Consider the following 22,286-nt stretch of genomic DNA (forward strand, 5'->3'; position numbering starts at 1 on the left):
TTTCGAGTGAAACTAATAGTTGAGTTTTGCTAAAAAAAAAAAAAAAATCAGAGAGTTCGAATCATAACAGGGGAGGTAATTATTTTCGGAAAATCTTGGACGAATTTAGCAAAACTCAACTTTAGCTAATTGTCTGCCAAGACTATTTTCATTAATAATTAATTTACTCTCTTATCGAAATTCGTTATTTTTGGATATGTTCGTTACTGCGACATGACAATTAAGTAGATACCATTGTTTTACTTGAAATTTAATATTTCGATTTTCTAATTTATTATCATAACAAAGAAGTGCCATTTAAATATAATGTGAACAAACATCTCGCTTCCCGACTCCCACCCAACTAGCCCCTATAAATCTGGCCCTCAGCACTGTAACCCGTTATCCTTCAGTGAAAATGTGCCTTGTCTGAGGTGAACAAAAGTAAAGAAAAATGTATAGTAAATAAAATAATTTAAATTTATAAAATTTTACAAAAACTGCAATATTTCTTTGTACAAGGGGAGATAACTGTTATAATATTTCATTTATTTTATTCATGGCGTACTTTCATGTAAAAAGTCTGCGGAATGCTGATTTTATTCAAATAGAACGATAATTACAAGTCATCAAAATTCTGAAAATAATGGTAAAAAGTTATTCTATTTTATGCTTCGAGCTAACAACTTTAGACAGTTTGGAAAATATTTGTAATCTATGCTTTTGTAAAATGTAGCATTTAATATTTTCTATACAACAGCCAATGTATCATAAAATGAAAATTAACAAACAAACAAAAAAAAAAAAAGAAAATATGTATTTGTATTAAAAACAAAAAAAGGAACAAAATGTCGTATTCAATGATTTCTGTATTATTCAGGGTAATTATCTTCGAACACTTACCAGCGATAACAAACCTCGCCATGTTGTGAAACTTAGTTGTCATGGCAACCTGTCGAGCATAAACTTAAAACTTTCTTTTTAGTTTCATTATGTTGTTTATGTTTGAGGTGCTTGTGTAGATTGATGATTTTTGTTCTTCTTCTTCTTGGGAGTCACTACTTATCAAGGCATGAAGCCTACTCGAGGATAAGGGTTAATGAATGTAGTATAGTAATCATTAATAGTATATATTGGGTAGAATTTGATTATTATGATCTTTTAAATCAACGTATTTCACGTGAAAACAGTATTACGTATTGGGTACGCGTCATGGAGAAATTACTATAAATTCCAAAAATTACGAAAATGATTCAGTAAAAAAATAATTAAAAGTAAAAAAAGAATTTATCGAGTTTTATATCATATGTTTTAATATAGAAGAGAGGATAAAAAAATTAATCATAATAAAAACAGTTTTCGAAAACAATTATCGAAAACTGAGTTTTGCTTTAAAAAAAAAAATAAACAGGAAAGTTTGAATCGTAACAAGGGAGGTAACTATTTTCTGAAAACTGAGGATCTTGGGCCAATTTAGTAAAATTCAATTTCTGCTAATTATCTTCGAAAACTGTTTTCATTGATAATTAATTTTCTACCTCGTCGTTTTTTTTTGATATGGTCATTACTGCGACATTCGTCATTTGCTGGTGCTTGTCCAAGATTTATATAAGGGAGATAACTAGTATTTACTAAGGAAAAAATGTTATTTTGTTGCAGAAGACGATTTAGGACACTTGAAATGATCAGTTGATCAAGAAAACAAATTTCTTTTTTTTTATATATATATACGAAAACCCTTTTTTTTCTAGAAATTATAAAGTTATCTTTCGAACAGCCAATAATGAAGTTACGAAAAATATTTACCTACTTCAAAAAAAAAAAAATAAACTTTGATTTTTTCTGTATTTAATAAAGAAAATAAAAAATTTCAAAAATTCTTAAAGTTCATTTTTGTAATATGAAAAATAATAAATTGAAATAAAATATTTTGCAATTAGAAAAAAAATATTATTTTACCCATTGGGTAATCGAAAAACTTCATTATAGCCGTTCGAAAGATGGGTGCTGTTTTTAAAATTTGTCATTGTGCTGAGGGATATAACTATTTTACTAAACGATTTGTTCATTTTTTTCATCTCATAATTTATGATATTAAAACCAATGTCATTTTTTCATGATTAAATCAATAGATTAAAAAAGAAAACTGCGGCGTTTTGTTTTTTCTTTAATGTAACAAAGTTGATTACATTTAGGTACGGGCAAAAATGAGCGGGCAAAAATAGGGGGACGTAGTTTTTAAAGCCGATTTCTCATAATTTTTTTGTTGGTTTCCAACTACTTTTTGATTGTATTTGAAAGATTAGAGACTAAAGTTAATTTCCTAAAGGAAAAAAAATATTTGTACACGTGAAAAAAAAAAGTTATGGAAAATGTTTTCACAGCGCGCTAACCAATTCAGCTAAATTTTGAAGTTAAATAAAACTATTTACTATAAGCGGATCAATGCCTGGTGCCAAAGTGATTTGGCCACACTGACCAATCAGTTGGCAGGGCGCATTGATTTGAGCTGTCTCCTTAAGGACTCTTTTTAGCCCTTTGGGATCTCAGCTGCGATCGCCAGAGAGACGCCAGCAAGCGACCTATCTGCAATCATCATAATTATCTTCTTTTTACATTAACACATTTTGACTCACTCCGATAAGCATTTTCCTTCAATTCTTTCACAATTTATCCATCATTTTCACTTCAGAAATTTCCACAATACCACATTTACTCTATAAACTATCTTGCTTAAAATATCCAAAATTTAATTACATGATGAAAAGAAATCACAAGTAATAAAAAAACGTAATCAATATCCCACATCTTTATATATATCACATAAAGCTACTTTGATTAAATCAAAATTATTTTAATATACAAACATTGTGTCTAAGTTGATTGCTATTTACTGTTGTTGTTGTTGTTGTTGTTGTTGTATTTTCTTTATTTTTATTATATAAAGAAGGTTTCTACCTATAGTCTGGTCACTTGCCTCTCCTATTAATTGGCAACCCCGTAGCAACACATGGGGGGCCTTCTCTCCTATAAATGTAATAAGGAAAAAATACCAACTTGTTGGACTTCTGCTACTTTGCTAATGCTCTTGCAAAAACAAATTAAAAATAATCTGGAAAGATTTTCATGTGTAATTTTATGTTTATTTGCTAGATAAATGTACAAAAATTCTTGTAAAAATAAATTTTATTCATTTGAAAAATATTTTCTCGGTATGCCTGTTAAAGTAGACATATTAAATGTATGTGGCGGTCATTAAAAAAAGGAAGGTCCACACGCGGAGATAGGTTATCAACGTCTTTATTTTAAGAAGGGTAACACCGGAAAGGAAGAAACATGACTCGTTAATGGGAGAGTTCTCAAACCAAAGGGGCATAACTCAGGATGCTAAGTTTACTTTCTTAACAATGTCACACAGAGATTTATCAAAAAGTTTTTGTTTTAGAAGCAAAAACATCGATTTCGGCTCTGTTGTGAGATTAAAAAAAATAATAAACATGGTTTTTCATATATACTTTTATGTTTATTCACTAGATAAAAATGTAAAAATAAGGCTTTTTTTTTTTTTGTAGAAATTTGTTATGATTGGATAAAATTTAGCGCACTACTGGCATACTTTTTGGCGAACCAAAATAGCGGATTGAAATCTGGCGTCCTGGCATTCCAAAAAAGGAATTACCCTTCAATACGTATTCAGTTTTAAATTAACTTATATTTTAAAGGCAGTTTTCGTTAAATGTGTAAGGGGAGATATGTTTTAATGTCCCCTCCTCCATGTTTCATGTTATGAAAATTGACAAAATAAATTTAAGTTTAAATAATTTAAAATAGTTTAAATATATACATATATATTAATAAAAGTTCCATAGTTGTTGCTGTCACAAGCGCTTTCGATTCATCAACGAATCATCTACAGGTGTTGGAGTCAAAGTGCAAAGGAGCAAAAACGAGGATTAATATTTCTGATTGTGATATAAAAAAGATTATACGGAAAATCAAAAAATTAAAAAGAGTATCATAAAGCAAAGTGTCTCTGTTGCATTTAATAATATTTGATTGAATGAAAAAATGCTGCCTAAATATACCAATATATTTATTTCATTTCACTTACTTTGAAGTAGCAAAAAAAAAAAAAAAAAAAAAGGTGCTTATGGACTTTTGTTACCGTGCTCTTATTTTTAAAATAATATTTTCAAGTTAAATTCAAGTTTTACAATATCATTTTTGGGGCACTTCTGCACTATTCGGTGGAGTGCCATTGCTAGGGTGCGATAACTCCAATTTCTTCTTAACAAGATTTTTTTCTGAACACAAAAATATTTACAAACCAAAACATTTATTGTATAAAAATGTAACAATAATTAAATTGTAAAAACATTTATTTAAAGTCTTCGTAAGAAAACATAATTTTAATAAAACAATTTTGTAATTAAAGCAACATTGGATTTTTATGAAATAGTTTTTGGTTTTGTTTTTGTTTTTTTGTTGTTGTTTTCGACCAAATTAATAATTAAAATGAAACATTTTTCCGAATTGATTTTTTTTTTCTGGAACATTTTTTTCAATTGAAGTATAATTGTGACACCTGCTGATTGAAAAGTCTGCGCAAGAAAATATAATTTTAATAAAACAATTTTGTAATTAAAGAACATTGGATTTTTATAAAATAAATAGCTTTTTGTTTTCTTTGTTTTTTTTTGTTTTGTTTTTTTCGAACAAATTCCCCAAAAGTATGAGCTATCGCCCCCTGTTCTTTGCTCGAAAAGCGCCAGCTGGCGACGATAGTTTAGTGAAACACTAAAAAGCATGGCGCTCGCCTGAATACTGCAAAAGGGCCTCTTTTTTTGTTATTAAATTGTTAAGTGAAAGTAAAGAATAGTTAGAAAACACCCTTCCCTCCCTTTGTTAAGAAGAATGGCTTTGTAAATAACGCTTTTATTTCAGCATGGTAACAAAAGTGCATAAGTACAAAAAAAAAAAACAATGCTTTTTTCTCAATAATATATATTTAGTTAAATTGCAACAAAAAAAAAACAAAAAAAAACAGAACTTTAAAAAATAATTGATTTTTAAAAGAATAAAACTCCAATGTTCCGCGATATAAAGTTTTAAACTGTCGGAATTTTATCTTGCTTCCAGATAAATTTGACGCTAAAGTGACTAACCTGAAAAAAAAATGACAGCATGGAATAAAAAGGGGAGGGGAGTAAAGAATAAAATATAAAGGTCATGCTTTGAAACGAAGAAGAGATTTTATTTACAATAATAAGTTGCAAATTTTTCCTTTTGCAGGCATTAAACTTATGAAACGCCAAGGTAACATGGAATAAAAAAAATAACACTGGTTCTTATAATGAAGATGTTGTATCCATTAACGAATACAATAAGATTAAAAAATAGTATCTTCTAATCACACTCGCATATGAAACAAATTTTAGGAGCGTACTCACAAATTGAAAGCCAATCAGGCACGTGCCTTTTTCTTTTTTTGTTTAAAGTCCTTTTAGAGTTTTCTCTCCCTCCATGTTTGCGTGCAAACCGTAGACACACAGATGGATTTCAGAAGCAAGACCGCGTCGCTTGTCCGGGTTTTTTTTTTACCGGGTTTTCTTCTTTGTAGGAGATTCCAAAATTCCTTGTCACGTAAAATAAGGTATTTTCTTTAAAATAATTTCACTCCTTCTAAAATATGTGCAAAACCGTAGTCACGTAGATAGTTTTCATAAGTATGTCTCATCACATATCTAGGTATTCTTGCCGGGGTTTTCTTCTTTGAAGGATGCTCGTCAAAATTCCATCTTCAGCGCCGGGCAATGAACCAAATGTCCAATCTCCACGTCCGCCGAATTTCAAAAAAGGCTGAAATACGCACTGGGCTCGTGACGTCATCACGGAGCTAGCATTTCTCTTTTCTCCAAATTAAGGGGAGTTTCGTACAAACCCAAAATGTACAAAACTAAGAATCAAAAAAAGATACGAAATACAAAAAATCATATATAAGAACCAGATAAAAAATAATAAATGTAAACAGGGGGGGGGGTGCACCATTATTGGTACAAAAAAAAATTCCAACAAAACATAAATTTTTGAGTAAGGCTTTTCGATTAAAAAAATTATTATTCAGGAGTGTAAGAAAAATTTTTAATCGGTTTTCACCCGGAAAAAGGGCCGCTAGGGGGTACAAATAGAAACAATTGGTATACGAGAGTCATCGGATTGTTATCTTTTTTTTTTTTTTTTCAACTGTTTCACGACTGCATATGTGCGAATTGTTCACATTATGTTAAAATAAGTAGGTTTGAAAACACATTTGAAAGACTGTGTCAAGATAGCCTAATGGTTATCGTACTTGACTCCTTGTCTTTAGGTGTTGATTTCGATCTAAGCTCAGGTATTTTTTACTTACAAGAAGTGAATTGGTTAGATAATTATTTTAAGTAAATAAACGCAAATATTAGATGAAAAGAAACAAGTCGGAACTTTTATGCATGGTGACGATTTTTATTCAATCACCGCCGTGTTCGACTTTTAGGTCTTCATGACACAAGAGTACAATGAATTAAACTGACAAATAAACCTTTTTGTTTTTATTGAAATAAACATTATGTAAGAATGATGCCCTTCATGGATTAAAAGAAAAAACAAAACTATTTAGAGAAATACTTCCGTTGCATTTGCTCCGTATGACCGGTGATAACAAAAAAAATGTCTCGTGAAAATGTACAAACCCAACCGTATTGTCAAAATTAGATAAATAAAATAACAATAATCTTCAGAATTTTTTTTCGAAATAAACTTGTGTGATTCGTAACACCTAATTTATAACATCAGAATTGCCACAAAGGAAGCGACCGCTGCCATAAAGAAAGACATTAAACAACAACGATTTCTTTCGACCTTCCTTTTTTCCTCTATTTTAGTTTTTCGGGCTTGACTCCATCCACTTAACAAAAAAGAAATGGTATTACGGATTATTCTCAGGTAAGAATTATAAGTCTAACAGAATTAATGGATTTTTTTTTGTTCATGTTCTTTATTTTTATTTCTTTTTCAAGAAATAAAAAGATTTAATTTGAATGAATACATAAATGTCTATTTATATGGCAAATAAATGAAGAAGCGCTGTTATATAATTTTCTGAGACCTTGAACTGCACACAATCAAACGCACGTATAAAATAAAACAAATTTTACGCATTAGTTTATTTTGAACATAATAATAACGATGCAATCTAGCCGTAAGCATAACGAACAAAACTGATTACAACAAAACAAGGCGTTTATATAGATCAATACACATGACTGCCAGCAATATTTGCTTTGTAAAATCTGGTAATGGCTTACAAACAACATTCGAAAAGCGATCACACAATTAACAGAAAGAGAGGGAAAAAAACTTAGTGCTTATGCGCTCATGTTACCATGCTATTTTTCAAATAGGATTCTTAAGTTAAATTCCAAGTTTTGATATTTTATGAAATTGTGGGTTTGTATTACTGTACACATAGATTCGAAAAAGTTGTCAAAAAAACAAATATATAACAAATAAATGTTATCAAAGGCAAGATAAGTTACTTTTCTACGTAACTGGATATATTTTTTGTGTTTTTATTCAATGTAACATATTTATTCAGCTTGAAAAACATTCAGTGTTTACCGATGTATTGGAAAATTCAAGATGGCGCCCGCCTCACTCCCTCTTTAACACGGTAAGTTTGGGAAAAGGTGTTATAAATAAAAAACTAGAAAAATGCTATTAAAAACCCGCCGAATATATGTCACCATAACATATATTGAGCGAGTTTTTAACAGTATTTTATCCAGTTTTTTTATTTATAACACCTTTTCTCAAACTTACCGTGTTAAAGAGGGAGTAAGACGCCATCTTGAATTTTCCAATACATACATCGATAAACACTGTATGGTTTTCGAGCTGAATAAACATGTTACATTGAATAAAAACACGAAAAATATATCCAGTTTGGTAGAAAAGTAACTTATCTTGCCTTTGATAACATTTATTTGTTATATATTTGTTTTTTGACAACTTTTTTGAATCTATGTGTACAGTAATACAAACCCCTTTGGCGGCCATCTTTTTTACGCGCGTGCAGTGTCAGTCATAGATGAGTAGATTTGTATATGGCGCGCATGTGCATAAAAAAGATGGCCGCCAAAGAATACAATACATTAGGTTAGAAACTGCTAGCACTCGTAGCAGCCGACAGCCGCTACTAACAAGCAGAGCTACTTCTTATAACTTCGAGATTTGAAATCTATTTCTCCCGGGCTTGTCCAATCACAAGCCAGCTCCTAGTCACGTTACCGAGTTTATAAAAGGCAAAATCATAAACCCTTCTCTCACTTTCACTATGCTCTGCCCAGAAGCACACATCGTCTGGGGCTGAAGCCCCAGGGTGAACATGAGTATTACAGGCTAGCTATATCTCTCTTCAGACTTACATTTATTTCCACGTGCATTCTTTGTCATGCTAAAGAACTGTCTTTGTTGATACGACTCACACACACTCATGACAACACGGCAACACTCTGAAGTCTTTGCTCTTTCTTTCTTTTAACCGGCTTCCTTTGTACTGACAGCTACTAGCTATAAACACTATTGTCTTTCTCAATACGCTGGCCCTGTCGGTAGGGCATTAGAATACGCTGACTGCCCCCTTGCAGAGGGTAAAAGTCCCTCAATGGGAGTCCTGGATATGACCTTAAACTATATCCAGTGGTGAGGCCCCAGCTTGTGGGCTTTGGGGAGTGTGGAGCCACCCTTTAATTACCATTGCTCCCAGGTCCACTCTGACCCAGAGTGGTAGTACCTGTTAGGGTCTCAACTATGGGTTAAATAGAAACCGATGTGAAAACAACAAATATATTTTATTAAAAAAAATTTTCTTCAAAATCTTTGGATTCGGCATTAAATAACCCGAAAAGGGTTGATATGCCATAAAACAAAAACAACCAACCAACCCTCAACACGCCGGCAATATATTAATTCTATCTTTAAATATATGGAACACTTTTCTCTCTATCAACGAACTCTTCACTACTATAATATACGTGCGCATATGAACACTGAAATCTCTTGCTAATACCTTTCTCTCTTGTACTCTTTTTATTAAAAAGCTACTGACGAAGATAACAAATAAAGTTTATTAATATAGAACGAAACTTCCGTTTCGTTGTCCCTCATTTCTATACCCTTATTACATGACGACGCCAATTAAAAAAAAAAATTTGTTTTAATCCGACCCAAATTGTATTTTAATTGTTCAATTTCACAACAATGGCTCTTTTCATAAAATCCAACCGAAATGTATTTTAATCTCTCCAATTAAATTTCAACAGAAATATAAAGTTGCGAGAAGGGAGTCAGATTTTTGGAAATCGTTGTTCAATGGAGAGATTGAAATACAGTTTGAATGATTTTTATGAAAAAAGTTGTTAAATGGAGAAATTAAAAATATGATTTGGTTGGATTTTATGAAAATATAATAATATATATCTATTTAAGTGGCCAGCACTATTGAGTGTAGGTTGTCAGAAGTTAAAATGGTGAAAAAAAAAAATAGTAAAAATAAAGTCGGCTACTAAAAGTCTTTTCTTGGAGCAGGATACCTTCAAGCCACGATAGCCTTGTTCAATGTCTAGGCAACAAGAGAGAGGGTCAGTATCTTTTTACATGGGTACCTGGGTGCTCTCTGCCTGCTCTGTAATTCTCTAAAGGTTTGAATGTAATCCTTTAATGGTCTGATCAAAATTTGCTCAGGAATCTAGAAGTGTAAGCCATGTTTAGTTTCAGAACAGTTTCAGATGGTTTGTTGTTCTACACAAGTCCTGGGAGTGGACTGGTTTGCAGTAGATAGTTCTCGAGTTGGAATTCACAAAGCAAAGGATTCTTCCATGTTGAGACAGAAAAAACATGCGAAATTGCTACAGAAAGGTTTAATATTTATGGAGCAATTCTGGTTTCTGATTGGTTGGTAGCAGAACATGAATTAATTCGATTCGTCAGTTCCTAGCAGCATCGTTTATAAATAGAATCTCCCGACTATGCGGGATCATACCCATTATATTCCAAAAATATTGTAATGGGCTCTTTTCCGCAAGAGGAAAAAAAATATCAGTATGTATGATGGCTACAAATCTTCAAATATCTACATTTATACTCTTTTCCAAACTTTGAACTGTTCTTTGAATTTCATGGACCAAAACACAAAAGCCACAACAATAAACTACATCAAAGCCAAAGAAGTAAAGAACAATAAAACAAAACAAATAATATTTATCTTGGCTGGTATCTGATTTTTTTTTTTTTTTTTTAATCGCTCCATACAAGGCATAAAGTCACTTAAAGAGCTAACAATAACGAAAGATCATTATCACAAAGACAGGAGATACTTATTGACCTTAGTCTTGAAAATACCAAGGCTGTAGGCAGGAGGAAAATCGTGAGTGTTGCAGTTTTTGAAAAGAAGCTACTGGAATAAGAAACTGTATTACAATGAGATATTAAAACAACATGGATGGAAGACCACTACACCAATGAGTCTATCAAGCTGGAACAAAGGAAGCAGAGAATAGATCAGAGAATTTTGAAGAACTCATGACAATAGTATCTATAAAAACAACCGAGACTTAAAAACAAAACAAGATTACCCATCATTTTTAACATAATAATAATGTAATCTAGCCATGAATATGATAAAAAAAACTGATTACAACAAAATAAGGTGCTTGTGTAGATCAGCATCCATGGTTTGGTAAAATCTAGTGACAGGTCACAACATTTGAAAGGCGATCACACAATTGCACTCGACATAAATACCTGTGACCAACCTGACAAGCAGCAAAATCCACTCCTCCCCTGTAGAGATCCTTAGATGCTGTAAAGCCTGAGACTCAAATAGTTTCTTCCCTTGAATTGCTATACTTTGGAATCCCCTCCCAGTTCTCAGCTTCCTTGATTGTACTGACAAGCAGAAATCCAAGTGTAATGTAAACAGACATCTTGCTATTCAACTCCCTACACAGTGTGACCCTGTAGATTTTGTTCCAAATAGTAGCCCCTTACATCAAAGTGGCGCTGTGTCTTGTTAGGGGGTGAATAACAGTAAAAAAAAAAATATATATATCAAACCTGAAACAGAAAAAAAAAATGTAATGATTTTATGTTTCAGATCGTATTGGTATAACAATTGATATTTGACAAAGTTCATGAAAATTTAATGAATAAAAAACAAATACTCCCTAAAATGGAGTACTATTGCCACATTTGGGGAGGAGCTGCCTTGTCAGAGTTCAAAACTGGCTTCAAAACCTAGTAGGCAATGCCCTTTTTCTCTTCCCTGCAATTTCTTTCCCATAATTATTTTCATGGCAAGTGCTCGTCTGAGCTCTAATCTAATTTATGCCCCACCTCCTCCACTGTTAAACTTTCACAAAAGTGCTTGTCTAACTACAACTACTAAATAATAAAATCACTTTACTTAGCCTTCGGGACAAGATCAAAGTGTAGAATCTGTTCTTCAGATACTGCACTTCTATTTCTTGTTCTCTTTCGGTGGAGGAGAAATCCTTCACGACTGAGACAATTTTTATTTTTGTACCTTTTCTCCACGTTAAAAAACGACCCTGATGTCTAACTCTGTCCCGTGGGGAGGCATAGTAAATAGGTACAACCACTGTCAACAATTTCCCCCACTCCATATTTGTGCCTAAATCTAAATACAAATCCCATGAACAAAGTTTCTTTCCTAGAATTGCCCACCTGTGGAACTTTTATGCTTTCCAGCTGACTACAACATGGTCGCCTTCAGGTCCGATGTAAACAAGTAATTGCTGAACCATAACCAAATTATACCCAATCTTCACCATTAACGATCACTATGCTGCTGTGTCTGTGATCACCTTACACTCATTAACTCTTATCCTCGAGTGCTTCTCGGGCCTTGATAAGTGGTGACTCCTTTGTAAAATAAATTAATGAAAAAAAGAAGCCAAAATAATACTATTTATCTATTCTTTTGGTTAATTCCTATCATTTTTCGTTTTCAGATACTTGGCTCACAATGAACAACTTGTCCAGAAGGTGAGAAGTAATCATTTTTTTTTTTTTTTGGTCCTTCGACAAAAGGAGGATGGACCTGTAAATTCACCCTTGTCCGTTCGCACTTTTCTCAATAACTACGCCTTGGAATTTTTGGAAAAGTTGCACAAACATAAAACACGATATGAGTAAAAAGTAACGGAACGGATTTTCCAGGAAAACTCTGGTTGCCCCCCTAAGGGTGGCTTTTGGGTTAAAATGGCTAAAATTGACACTTTTATGCTTATTAAAAAAAATTAATGTCTTGGATTTTTATAAAACTTTCTGAAAAGTTGTAACTAACTAATTTCTATATAATTTTGTTTGTCTGTACTTCGCTATAACTCTTGTGTGTACCCCAGGGGCTCTTTTAGGGATAATAAAAACACTCCATTTTTGGGACTATTTTACCATATTTGTCAAAAAATTTTCTGTGTATGTCTATTTAGCAGTTTTGCATGGTGCTGAACTGAAATGTTAAGGCCTTGAGGACTTTTTTGGCTAAATGGGGGGTGGGGAGGCAAATGATGAACTTGGTCATTTACCAGGATTTGACATCCACTGGGGACTTTTGGGGCTAAATGGGGGGGGGAGAAAGCTGAACTTAGTTATTTTTTTTATGCTCCGTTCACTGTGCACTCACGGGGGACCGTGCATGCTTCACTTGTTTACATTTATATCTTAAGAAGGAATTGATATATTGATAAAATAATTTGCTGCTGACATCAATATGATTAAGAAATTTCAGTGTGAGGTTAAACAGTTGTTTTCTATATTATAGGATCTGCCCTATGAGAAGAGATTGTAAGCAATGATGCTGCACCTAATGCAATTTTTTTTTACTGCTAATTATTCCTAAACAAGGCACAGTGCCACTTGGATGTAAGGGGCTACTATTTGGGACCAAATTTGCAGGGACCCTATGTAGGGAGTTGAGTAGCAAGATGCCTGTTCACATAATACCCAAGTAACATTGACAAATATACGTGATATATACATACAATATACAGACAAACACCAGCTTTATTGTTCGTTTCTACCCTAACCCACCACTACAAAACACATTTTTCCTAGCTTTTTCTACTTTCTTCTCAAATCCCATCAGCTAATCAAAACACCCCCCAACCATTTTAGTTATGGTGCAACAACAATATACGGTGAGGCCCTAATTTGGAAGCTTTAAGGGTGTGGACTCATTTTTTAGTTACCATTACTTTTCAAAGTTAAAAATCTCAGAATTCACCCTCTATTAAAAAACAAAAGAAAAGAAAACTCTGTATTCCGAAACGAAAATATCATATTCCAAAAAATCATGTAAATTGATCAAGTAGTTTTATTTTTAAATTTAAAAAAAAATCAAATTTTATGAATATTCAAGGAGTGCCAGTCTTGCCTGCTATTTTGACAAGAATCACAAAAAACAAGGGCGATGACTCAACAATAATTCAAAACATGCAAGATTTATGTTGTAATATGTACGATTTCCCATTAATCGCTTAAATATGATTTTCTATATAAAAATAAAACTACTTGATCAATTTACGTAATTTTTGGAACATGATACTTTCTTTTCAACATGGATACATGCATCATACAGATTTTTCTTTTTTAAAATAGGGAGAATATAGGACAAGAACCAGATGAATTTTAACAACTTGGATAGATTGCTAGTTGAATGATAATGATTATTTTGAAAGAATTGAGAATGATGGATTGTAAAAAAGGATTACTTATGATCATTATTTGTTGACAATAGATTTAAAGCCTCATCATCATCATCTCATCTTTTTCCTTAATCAGAGATCTGACATTTTCTGGTAACTTGCAATCTTAGTTTCAAACCTTGGTCATCGAGAACATTGATTCCATTCAAATCCCATTGTCTAAGATCCGAGTTAAGGATTTACATCTCAATTTTCTAGTGTTTATAGGCTACCAGACTTTTTGCCCATTAAAAGTAGACAAAAAGTTATAGACTTAGAATGAGAGCTTTATGTGAAATTGATGGTTGAATATGATTAAATTTGTGCTAATTTTTGCATTAAATACTATTCAAACTGTACATCGAATGGATACCATAATACTAGTCCACTGCACTTTATCATAACAAAAGTCCATACAAAAATCCAGCTAGATCAGCCCAGTAGTTTCTGAGAAAAGGTTGAATGAACAGATAAACAAACTAAGAGAAATCTAATATAGATTGATTTACACAAGATGTGCCTATAAAACAAATTAATCTACAAACCAATCCTGGATTTAGCGGCTCCAAAGACTAAATCGATTCTCACTTGTGCAGCAGAGGATGCGAGGAGACTTGATTCTGGTATAACACATTATCAACAGGAATGTAAATCTGCCTTTCACAGAGTATTTCACTCTGTAACATAGTGCATATGAGTATGTGGGAAAATATCAGCAACAGCAAAGGATAGCTGGCTGCAAAAAAATTAGCAGCAGTAGCCAAAAAAAGGGCATATGCGGTATGCGTGAAAAGAGAAAGGAAAAAAAAGGAGAAAAAAATGCACCATGTGTTCAAGAAGCAAAAGTCAACGTCAAAGAAAATGGATGTGTAAAGTTGAGGAAGAGAGTGGGCTGGTTGTGGCCGGCATGCGGTCAGACGAAGAAGAAGAAAGGTGTACACCGGGCTAGATGGACAATGGCAAGAGACTTTTAAGTGGTGTTGAGACAAGAAAGTAACGGTAATAGGGACTTTTGTTAGAAGGGAAGGAGGATGCCGACCCAGATTAATTTATTTATATTTATGTTACAACTATGTTACGGCAATGTTACAACTCTAGCACCAAGTTATGATTGCCATGAGCACTTGCATAATATAAACCATTGTCATTTAAAAAAAAAAAAAAAAGCATTTTCTGTCTGTTCTGCTTCATGTAACAACCTACCAGAGGAGGTTGTGACACCAACAACAACCATATCAATATTTAAAACAGATTTGGACAAACATGTACAGAGATGTAAATAGCTTTGACTTCTCTCTTTACATGACTTGTTGCACTTTGTTATTTTTATTTTTTCAAAGTAAATTTGATTTCTGATCAGTTCACTGAAATTAAGTGATGTTAAGTCTGGCTAGTACTAAATGGATGACCATGCAAAAAGACTAGGTGCTGTATGTAAAAAAAGTTACATCAAATTCAAATAAATCTACAAATCAAACATATGCAAAAAATATGCATTTATAAAATAACAAAAAAAAACTGTTGACATACCGTCAAACTCAATAACAGCTTGTAGTTTTGTAAGTATTATATTCATTGTTTATACGATTGTAATCATGTTGATATACTGGTTCTCATAAGATTACTCAAGTTAAGCAACATTTAGACTGATCAATATTACAAGGGTGATAATTTGAGATGCTCATCTATAAATCAATCGTATACAAAAAACAGGTACAATTTCAGCATAAAATGACCTATTCATGGTTGGCATGCCGTAAAACTTAACAATAACAACAACAATAATGCTATTATTTTTCTCTTCGGCATAAAATGACTCATCAATGCTTGACATGCCAACAAACTTAACAAGAAAGTGACTGCAGCTGAGTGGTTAATGACATGGACTATCAAATTGGAATCCAGTACGTTCTACAGAAAAACCCTTTCACTTAGGAATGTTGGCAACCTTCACATGGTCCCCCTCATAAATACCCACTGTCATTCTAGAAAGAATTCTAACTAGAAAGATATCAGGGAAACAATCATCAGATTCATACACAATGAATAAATGATGCACAACAACAACATGAGAGAAATTTGTAGTATTGTATTTGTTGCTCATACGATTGTTATCATGTTGATACACCAGTTCCTGTAAAATAACTCAAGTCAAACAACATTTAAAATGGTCAGTATTAAATGGATGATGATTTGAGATGAACGAGTACTGTACATAATAACACTGTCTTCAGAGTCATATTCATCTACAAATTGATTGTATACAAAAATTCATCTACAAATTGATTGTATACAAAAATTCACCTACAAATTGATTGTATACAAAAATTCATCTACAAATTGATTGTATACAAAAATTCATCTACAAATTGATTGTATACAAAAATTCACCTACAAATTGATTGTATACAAAAATTCATCTACAAATTGATTGTATACAAAAATTCATCTACAAATTGATTGTATACAAAAATTCACCTACAAATTGATTGTATACAAAAATTCATCTACAAATTGATTGTATACAAAAATTCATCTACAAATTGATTGTATACAAAAATTCATCTACAAATTGATTGTATACAAAAATTCATCTACAAATTGATTGTGTACAAAAACAGATATGATTTCAGCATAAAATGACTTAACAATGGTTGACATACTGTAAAACCTAACATCCAATCCACATTTATTCTTAAATATTATTTCTTTTATCTTTACAGTTGTCAGAGAGTTACCCTATTAAACGGTCAGCACAATTAGTAGCATATGTTTTTCTAAGGAGTAAAGAAAAAGGTAAGTTCTTCAAATAATTATTGTTCACGATAATGTCTCCTGAAAAGAAAAAAATCAGCCAATTATGGTTTTCTTTTTGGTATTCTTTAACGAATCTTTTGCATGCACAACATATGCATGTACTGAGTATAACTTATTTGAGTACTGAGTATAACTTATTTGAGAACATACATAAAAATGTACTTGTTGAAATAACTTTTTTACTAAAAAATATTTTTGCAGAAAAGAATAAATATATTATTTTATAATTTTATTTATTAACGACTCGTTCAGTTTCAATAATGGCTTTTACATAAGGTATGAATCAGATGGTCCTCATTTGTATTGTACATTACTCTATAAAGATTTTTAAGAATTATCTACTGTTATGCAAATGTTCATTAACCCTTTTCTCTACATTCCATACATAGTAATCCAAAATATTGAGATCCAGGAAACAAATCTCAAGGGTCATGTGATCATAACTTTCTGCCGTCTATTTCTGTATTCTGCAACTATACTAGTTCTGATTAAGTGATTTTCCTTTAGCCTTTATGACATGAAATGATCTTTACTCATGACATAAGACTTGTATCTGACGTCTAGCTGTAAGGTTCTGCTGGAGAGGAAGGACAGCTACTATACAATGCGACGCAATGGAGTGTGTAAATATCTCCACTGGACCATCTGTATAAAGTTGAATATCGAATGTATCAGCAGGTTCTGGGAACATATACCAGAAAGGACAATTGGAAATGAGTCATACACCATTCATTATGACTATGTAATTTCTACAACTATGTACCTAGAAAACTGAGCTAATAAGTCTGATAAAGTGATATGGAGCAAGGAGGAGAAAAATGTAAAAATTAGAAGTTAAACACAACTGAAAGGGAAAAGATAATGAAATACCAACGTCTTATGTACAGCATGAAAAGAAACTGGAATCTTAGGAAGATCATCATTCCAGTAATTATAGGAGCAACCAGACTCATGAAAAGGAATTTCATAAACTATCTTACAAATATACCTGGTGAACCAAGTGCAAGAGATACATCCAATTGCACTTAAAGAGACAGTTGGAATCTTAAAACGACCTGTTAGTTGTAATGTATGAGATAGTGGGTGAATGTCACCAGCTAGAATAAAATGATAAGAAAAGCGAAAATGTCTTTGTGAACAACGGTTCTGACTTAGTGTTCTTTTACAATCTGCCTTATGGATTTTCTAGGATTACCATAAATTGTGTACTTGTCAAATAAATTCAGGTGTTCTCACGCTATCAGTGAATATCTTTAACATTCAGGTCATGGTGATACCTTTACAAAATTGAATAAATCTTTGATTATATATTCAGAAAAAATTTTTAATTTTTACAATTTTGTAAAAAAAATAACATAAAATAACTGAAATAACTATTACACAAGAAGAGTTTTCTCCCTTGTCCTTAAAAACAATCTTAACATACTTTTATTGTAAAATTACCTTGAAAATTTTTTTTTTTTAAGTTAAACAAGGCACAGTACCACTTTGAAGTAGGGGGCTACTATCGGGGACATGAGTTGCAGGGGCATTATGAAGGGAGATGAGTAACAAGATGTTTGTTCACATTTCACTTGAATATTAGTACAGTTGGGAAAGCAGAATCCCAGAAGGGAGTTCCAAAGTCTAGCAGTTCTGGGGAAGAAACTATTGGAGCAAAAGGCTTTCTTACACCTAGGGATCTCTACTGTAAAGGGGTGGGACTTAGTTGCTTGTCGGGGGTAGTCATATCGAGGAGGTACAAGTACTTGTAGTCATTAAAGTACTTGTAGAACAGGCAGAGGGATGCAACAGTTCGTCGATGAGACAGAGGTTGAAGCCTAGATGACAGTTCAGAACCTATCAAGTTGATAACTCTCTTTTGAACCCTGTCCAGGAGTGAGAGCCAAGCAGCAGATGCACCAGCCCAAGTGTGACAACAGTACTCCATACATGGGCAAATGGTGGCCTTATAGAGGTACAGGATAATTTGAGGCATAAGTAGTTTTCTAGCACAGGAGAGAGAGCCCACCTTCTTTGCAGCAGCCTTGGCAATGCTCTCGATGTATCTATTCCAGTTCATGTTCCCTGTAAGTGTTAGGCCAAGGAGTTTAAAGGAAGTACTTTCAGGTAATGTGTTCTTGGCCATTGCTATTTATGGTAGAGAAGGTTTCTTGTAATTATTTAAGGAAACAAGCTTAGTCTTGGCAACATTGAATGTGACCATCCATTTTTGTCCCCATTCCACTACAGGTTGGAGCTCATCCTCTAGTGTTTCTGCCATTTCCTTCTGGTATAGAGAGTAGTGTCATCAGCAAATATACCCATCTCCGAAACAATTTTATCAGGGAGGTCATTTATGAATATCAGAAATAATAAAGGTCCAAGAATAGACCCCTGGGGTACTCCTGCATTTATATCATGTTGTTTGGATGTACGACCGTCGAGGACAACTTGGATTTTTTTTCTTACTTAAGAAGTATTTAATTACATTATGTATTCTTCCAGTGATATGATCTAATTTTCCTTAGAAGACCATCGTACCATACCCTGTCAAAAGCCTTAGATATATCAAGGGCTACCACTTATTAATGCAGATTATCTGATGATGAGCAATGTCTCATGTGGCTCTTAGAAAAAAAGATTGTCTGATTGAAATTATAGCCAGAAAACCTTTTTAAGCTCGTTTTTAGGTAAAACTGAATTCAGAAAAATATCCCTTTAGAGCCTTTAACTCTTTGCAAATAAAAGATCGTGCAACTCTTAAAAATGATTTCTATTTATAAATTGCTATATTCAGCCATTTTAGCTGTGATAACAATGTGCTTTTCCATTTGTTGTGTAATTATAGGAGCGGATGTTGATAATTCTGTAATATATAAAGTGTATGCAATATTTTTCGTATACTAGAAGGGTATGGTCGCATAGATTTGGGCAATCTTATTTATAACCATGTGTGATAATAATGAATTAGTCTAATAGCAACTATTTCAAGAATGACTTTACACTCAAGAGAAAGTATTATATCAAATAATATTCTTTCTATAGTAAAAAATAATGGGTGCCGGTGCAATATAATGGGGTTTCAAATAAATGCATTTAAGGTCGAAATTAGTATAAAATCCAAAAATTATGAAAAATGATTGAGTAGAAGATCTGCCTGAACAATTTTTTTGCAAACAAAGAAGAAAAAAAAAAAGGAAAAGAAAAAAAAACAGATATTAGTGGTCTGTTATTTTCTATTTTGAAATGATAGATTTGTCAAAATTATGGATTACAGTTACCTTCCCTGGATTTTAAGAACTCTTCATCATTAACCAATATGATAAAACTCTATAATTAAAAAAAAAATGTTACAAATTTTGATATGTAAGTATGTAATCATGGTTTTATCTAGAATGCATTTATTTGAAATCTCAGCAACAAATATTGCATGTGCTCAAAAACCTTACACACCATGAATGTTGCATGTATGTGCATGTGCATATATTGCTCTGAATAAGCTGTTGATAGATCGAAATATATCCATTTTTACATTTTTACCTGTTTTATTGTTTTAATTTAATTGTATTTTATAATTGTTTTTCCTTTTTTCTTTTTGTAGGTCTTGAAAATATAGAGAAGCTACAAGAATCTGAGATAGCGAGGCAGTTTTCCGTATCCAGATTCCAAAATTTCAAAAACGTATTCTTAGCCAAAATTAGAGAAGGCATCAGAGAATTCCAACAGAAAAAATAACCAAGTTTATTTTTTTAATGATTTTCTTAGAAAATGCCATAATCTTTAAAGTTTCCTTCATTGGATGACTTGTTTGCAGTGATAGACCTTAAGATGAAATCAAGGCTGTGTTTCAAATATAATGTTGATCTGGAGGACCATGTTAAAAATAGGTGCTAAGGTAATTAGAGCAGTACCAATTTGAATGATGAATTTGGGATGCTAAAACCTATGCAATCGAAAAATGGTCTCAAATTCAATGTCTTTTTTTTTATTATTCATATACATTAATTGGGATTAATTTTTAAGTATACAATTTATTTTTTAATTTGTTTAAAATCAACAAAGGTGGGAAACATTCTTTTTTAGTTAGAGTTTATCTCCTTAACATTATACTTAATTTTGAAGGTGAATATATGAAATTATATTAATTACTATAATGCACAGATCTTTAAAAAAAAAAAAAGATTAATCTAATCAAATTTAAATATTTTAATTAATTTGATCATTTAAAATCCATGATTGATCTTTTCTTTTACTATAATAATATCTACCTTTTAACTTAAATTTAATGTTAAGGAGTTGTTTTCCACTGAAGTGGATTTTAAATGAATGAGAATTAAATAATTATAATTAACTAGCGGGACCTGTGGAAATTCCACAGGGGACTGATTCATATGTAATATATTGATGTTGGCATTCTGTAGATATTCAGCTTAAATGGAGACACTCTGATATTATTGTAGCTATTTTGTTAAAACTGTAAAAGTATTTATCCAAGCTTGCAGGGACGCCTTACGTAGCCATGTCATGAAATATGCTTTAATATGATATTTTAATTCTCGCAGATTTTGTATATATTATTATAGAGTTAATGTTCTATCGATTTTTATATATTATAAAGTTGTGATTTCAAAAATAAAAATTATATCTATATGACTTGGGTTCATCAGCTTGAATCGGAACCGAATCCTAAACATATATAACTTTTCAGCTATAATCGAAACAGAAACTAAAACTTATGAAGTATTCTTGATAAAATTATTTATAAAAAAAATAGATTACTAAGGTGCCATCAGCTAAAATCGAAACTAAGATTTATGAAGAATTCTTGATAAAATTATTTTTTTAAAATAGATTATTGGAGTGCCATTAACTATAACTGAAAGGAAAACTTATGACACAGAAAATAACACGCACGCTATCGTATTAATATATAGATAATTAACGTGCATGAAGAAAAAGGCAGGCAGTCAGTTTGAGACCATTTTTTGGTTTGCATCCGAAATTCAACTTTCAAATTGCTACCAATCTAATAGGTTAGCACTTAAAAATAATAAAAAGAAATGATTTGAAAGTTTATTATTTTACAAATGACTTTTCAAGGTTTATCAAACGTTGATTATAAATCTGTTATCCTTGAATTCCCATTTAAGCAACTGTGACCTTAGAGTCCTAAGAAATAAAAAAAGTAGTGGATGAGGCTAGGGTTTTTTTTTTTGTTTATTTTTTGTATAGAAATTTGACCATCTAAATATTATAGAGATTCCTGCCAAGTATACTGAGAATTTTTATAAAGATAAAAAAAAAAATAACCCAAATATATTTTCATATTTATTGTCCAAGTAAAGGGACTACTGTCATTGTAATGTTATGGAAGAGAGGAAGAAAAGAAAAATTGTTTGGATGTTTTTGCCACAAAAACAGACTTTGAGAAAATAAAAGATTGAAGATGCATCATTGTATGATCAAAAGAAAATAAAACGTTTGTGCCTGTATGATAATATTTGCACTACGTCTGCCTTTTTCTTGATTTTGGACTGTCAAAAAAATATGTATTTTGGAAGGTCATATGATTTTATGTATAGGATGTGGATGATATTTCTTTTAACAATTTAAATGTTTAATTTGGCTTTTTTGTTTATGAAAATTTAACTACAATTATCAATTTGGCATTTTTTGGCCTTTTTTTTCTGAAAGATTTGGCTTCAA

The 22,286-nt window shown here is 32.0% G+C and overlaps 2 protein-coding genes across 2 annotated transcripts in view; one reads left to right on the forward strand and one right to left on the reverse strand.

The window, feature by feature from the left end:
• Positions 1–1,218, reverse strand: part of LOC145284491 (putative malate dehydrogenase 1B) — a 36,823-nt gene extending 35,605 nt beyond the window's left edge. The window contains exon 1 of the mRNA XM_080133367.1: positions 883–1,218. Within this exon, the coding sequence (XP_079989493.1) occupies positions 883–925 (43 nt within the window). The 5' untranslated portion in view covers positions 926–1,218. The remainder of the gene's footprint in view (positions 1–882) is intronic.
• Positions 1,219–6,517: 5,299 nt separating this feature from the next.
• Positions 6,518–22,086, forward strand: LOC145284496 (protein NCBP2AS2 homolog). Its single transcript, XM_080133373.1, has 4 exons — positions 6,518–6,960; positions 12,048–12,081; positions 16,505–16,577; positions 20,182–22,086. Exons 1-4 carry the CDS (start codon positions 6,938–6,940, stop codon positions 20,313–20,315), a joined length of 264 nt encoding a protein of 87 aa, XP_079989499.1. The 5' UTR covers positions 6,518–6,937; the 3' UTR covers positions 20,316–22,086.
• Positions 22,087–22,286: the final 200 nt, after the last annotated feature.

This window comes from Euprymna scolopes, chromosome 9, assembly GCF_053919585.1.
Source record: "Euprymna scolopes isolate OS-2025 chromosome 9, ASM5391958v1, whole genome shotgun sequence".
Taxonomy (NCBI): domain Eukaryota; kingdom Metazoa; phylum Mollusca; class Cephalopoda; order Sepiida; family Sepiolidae; genus Euprymna; species Euprymna scolopes.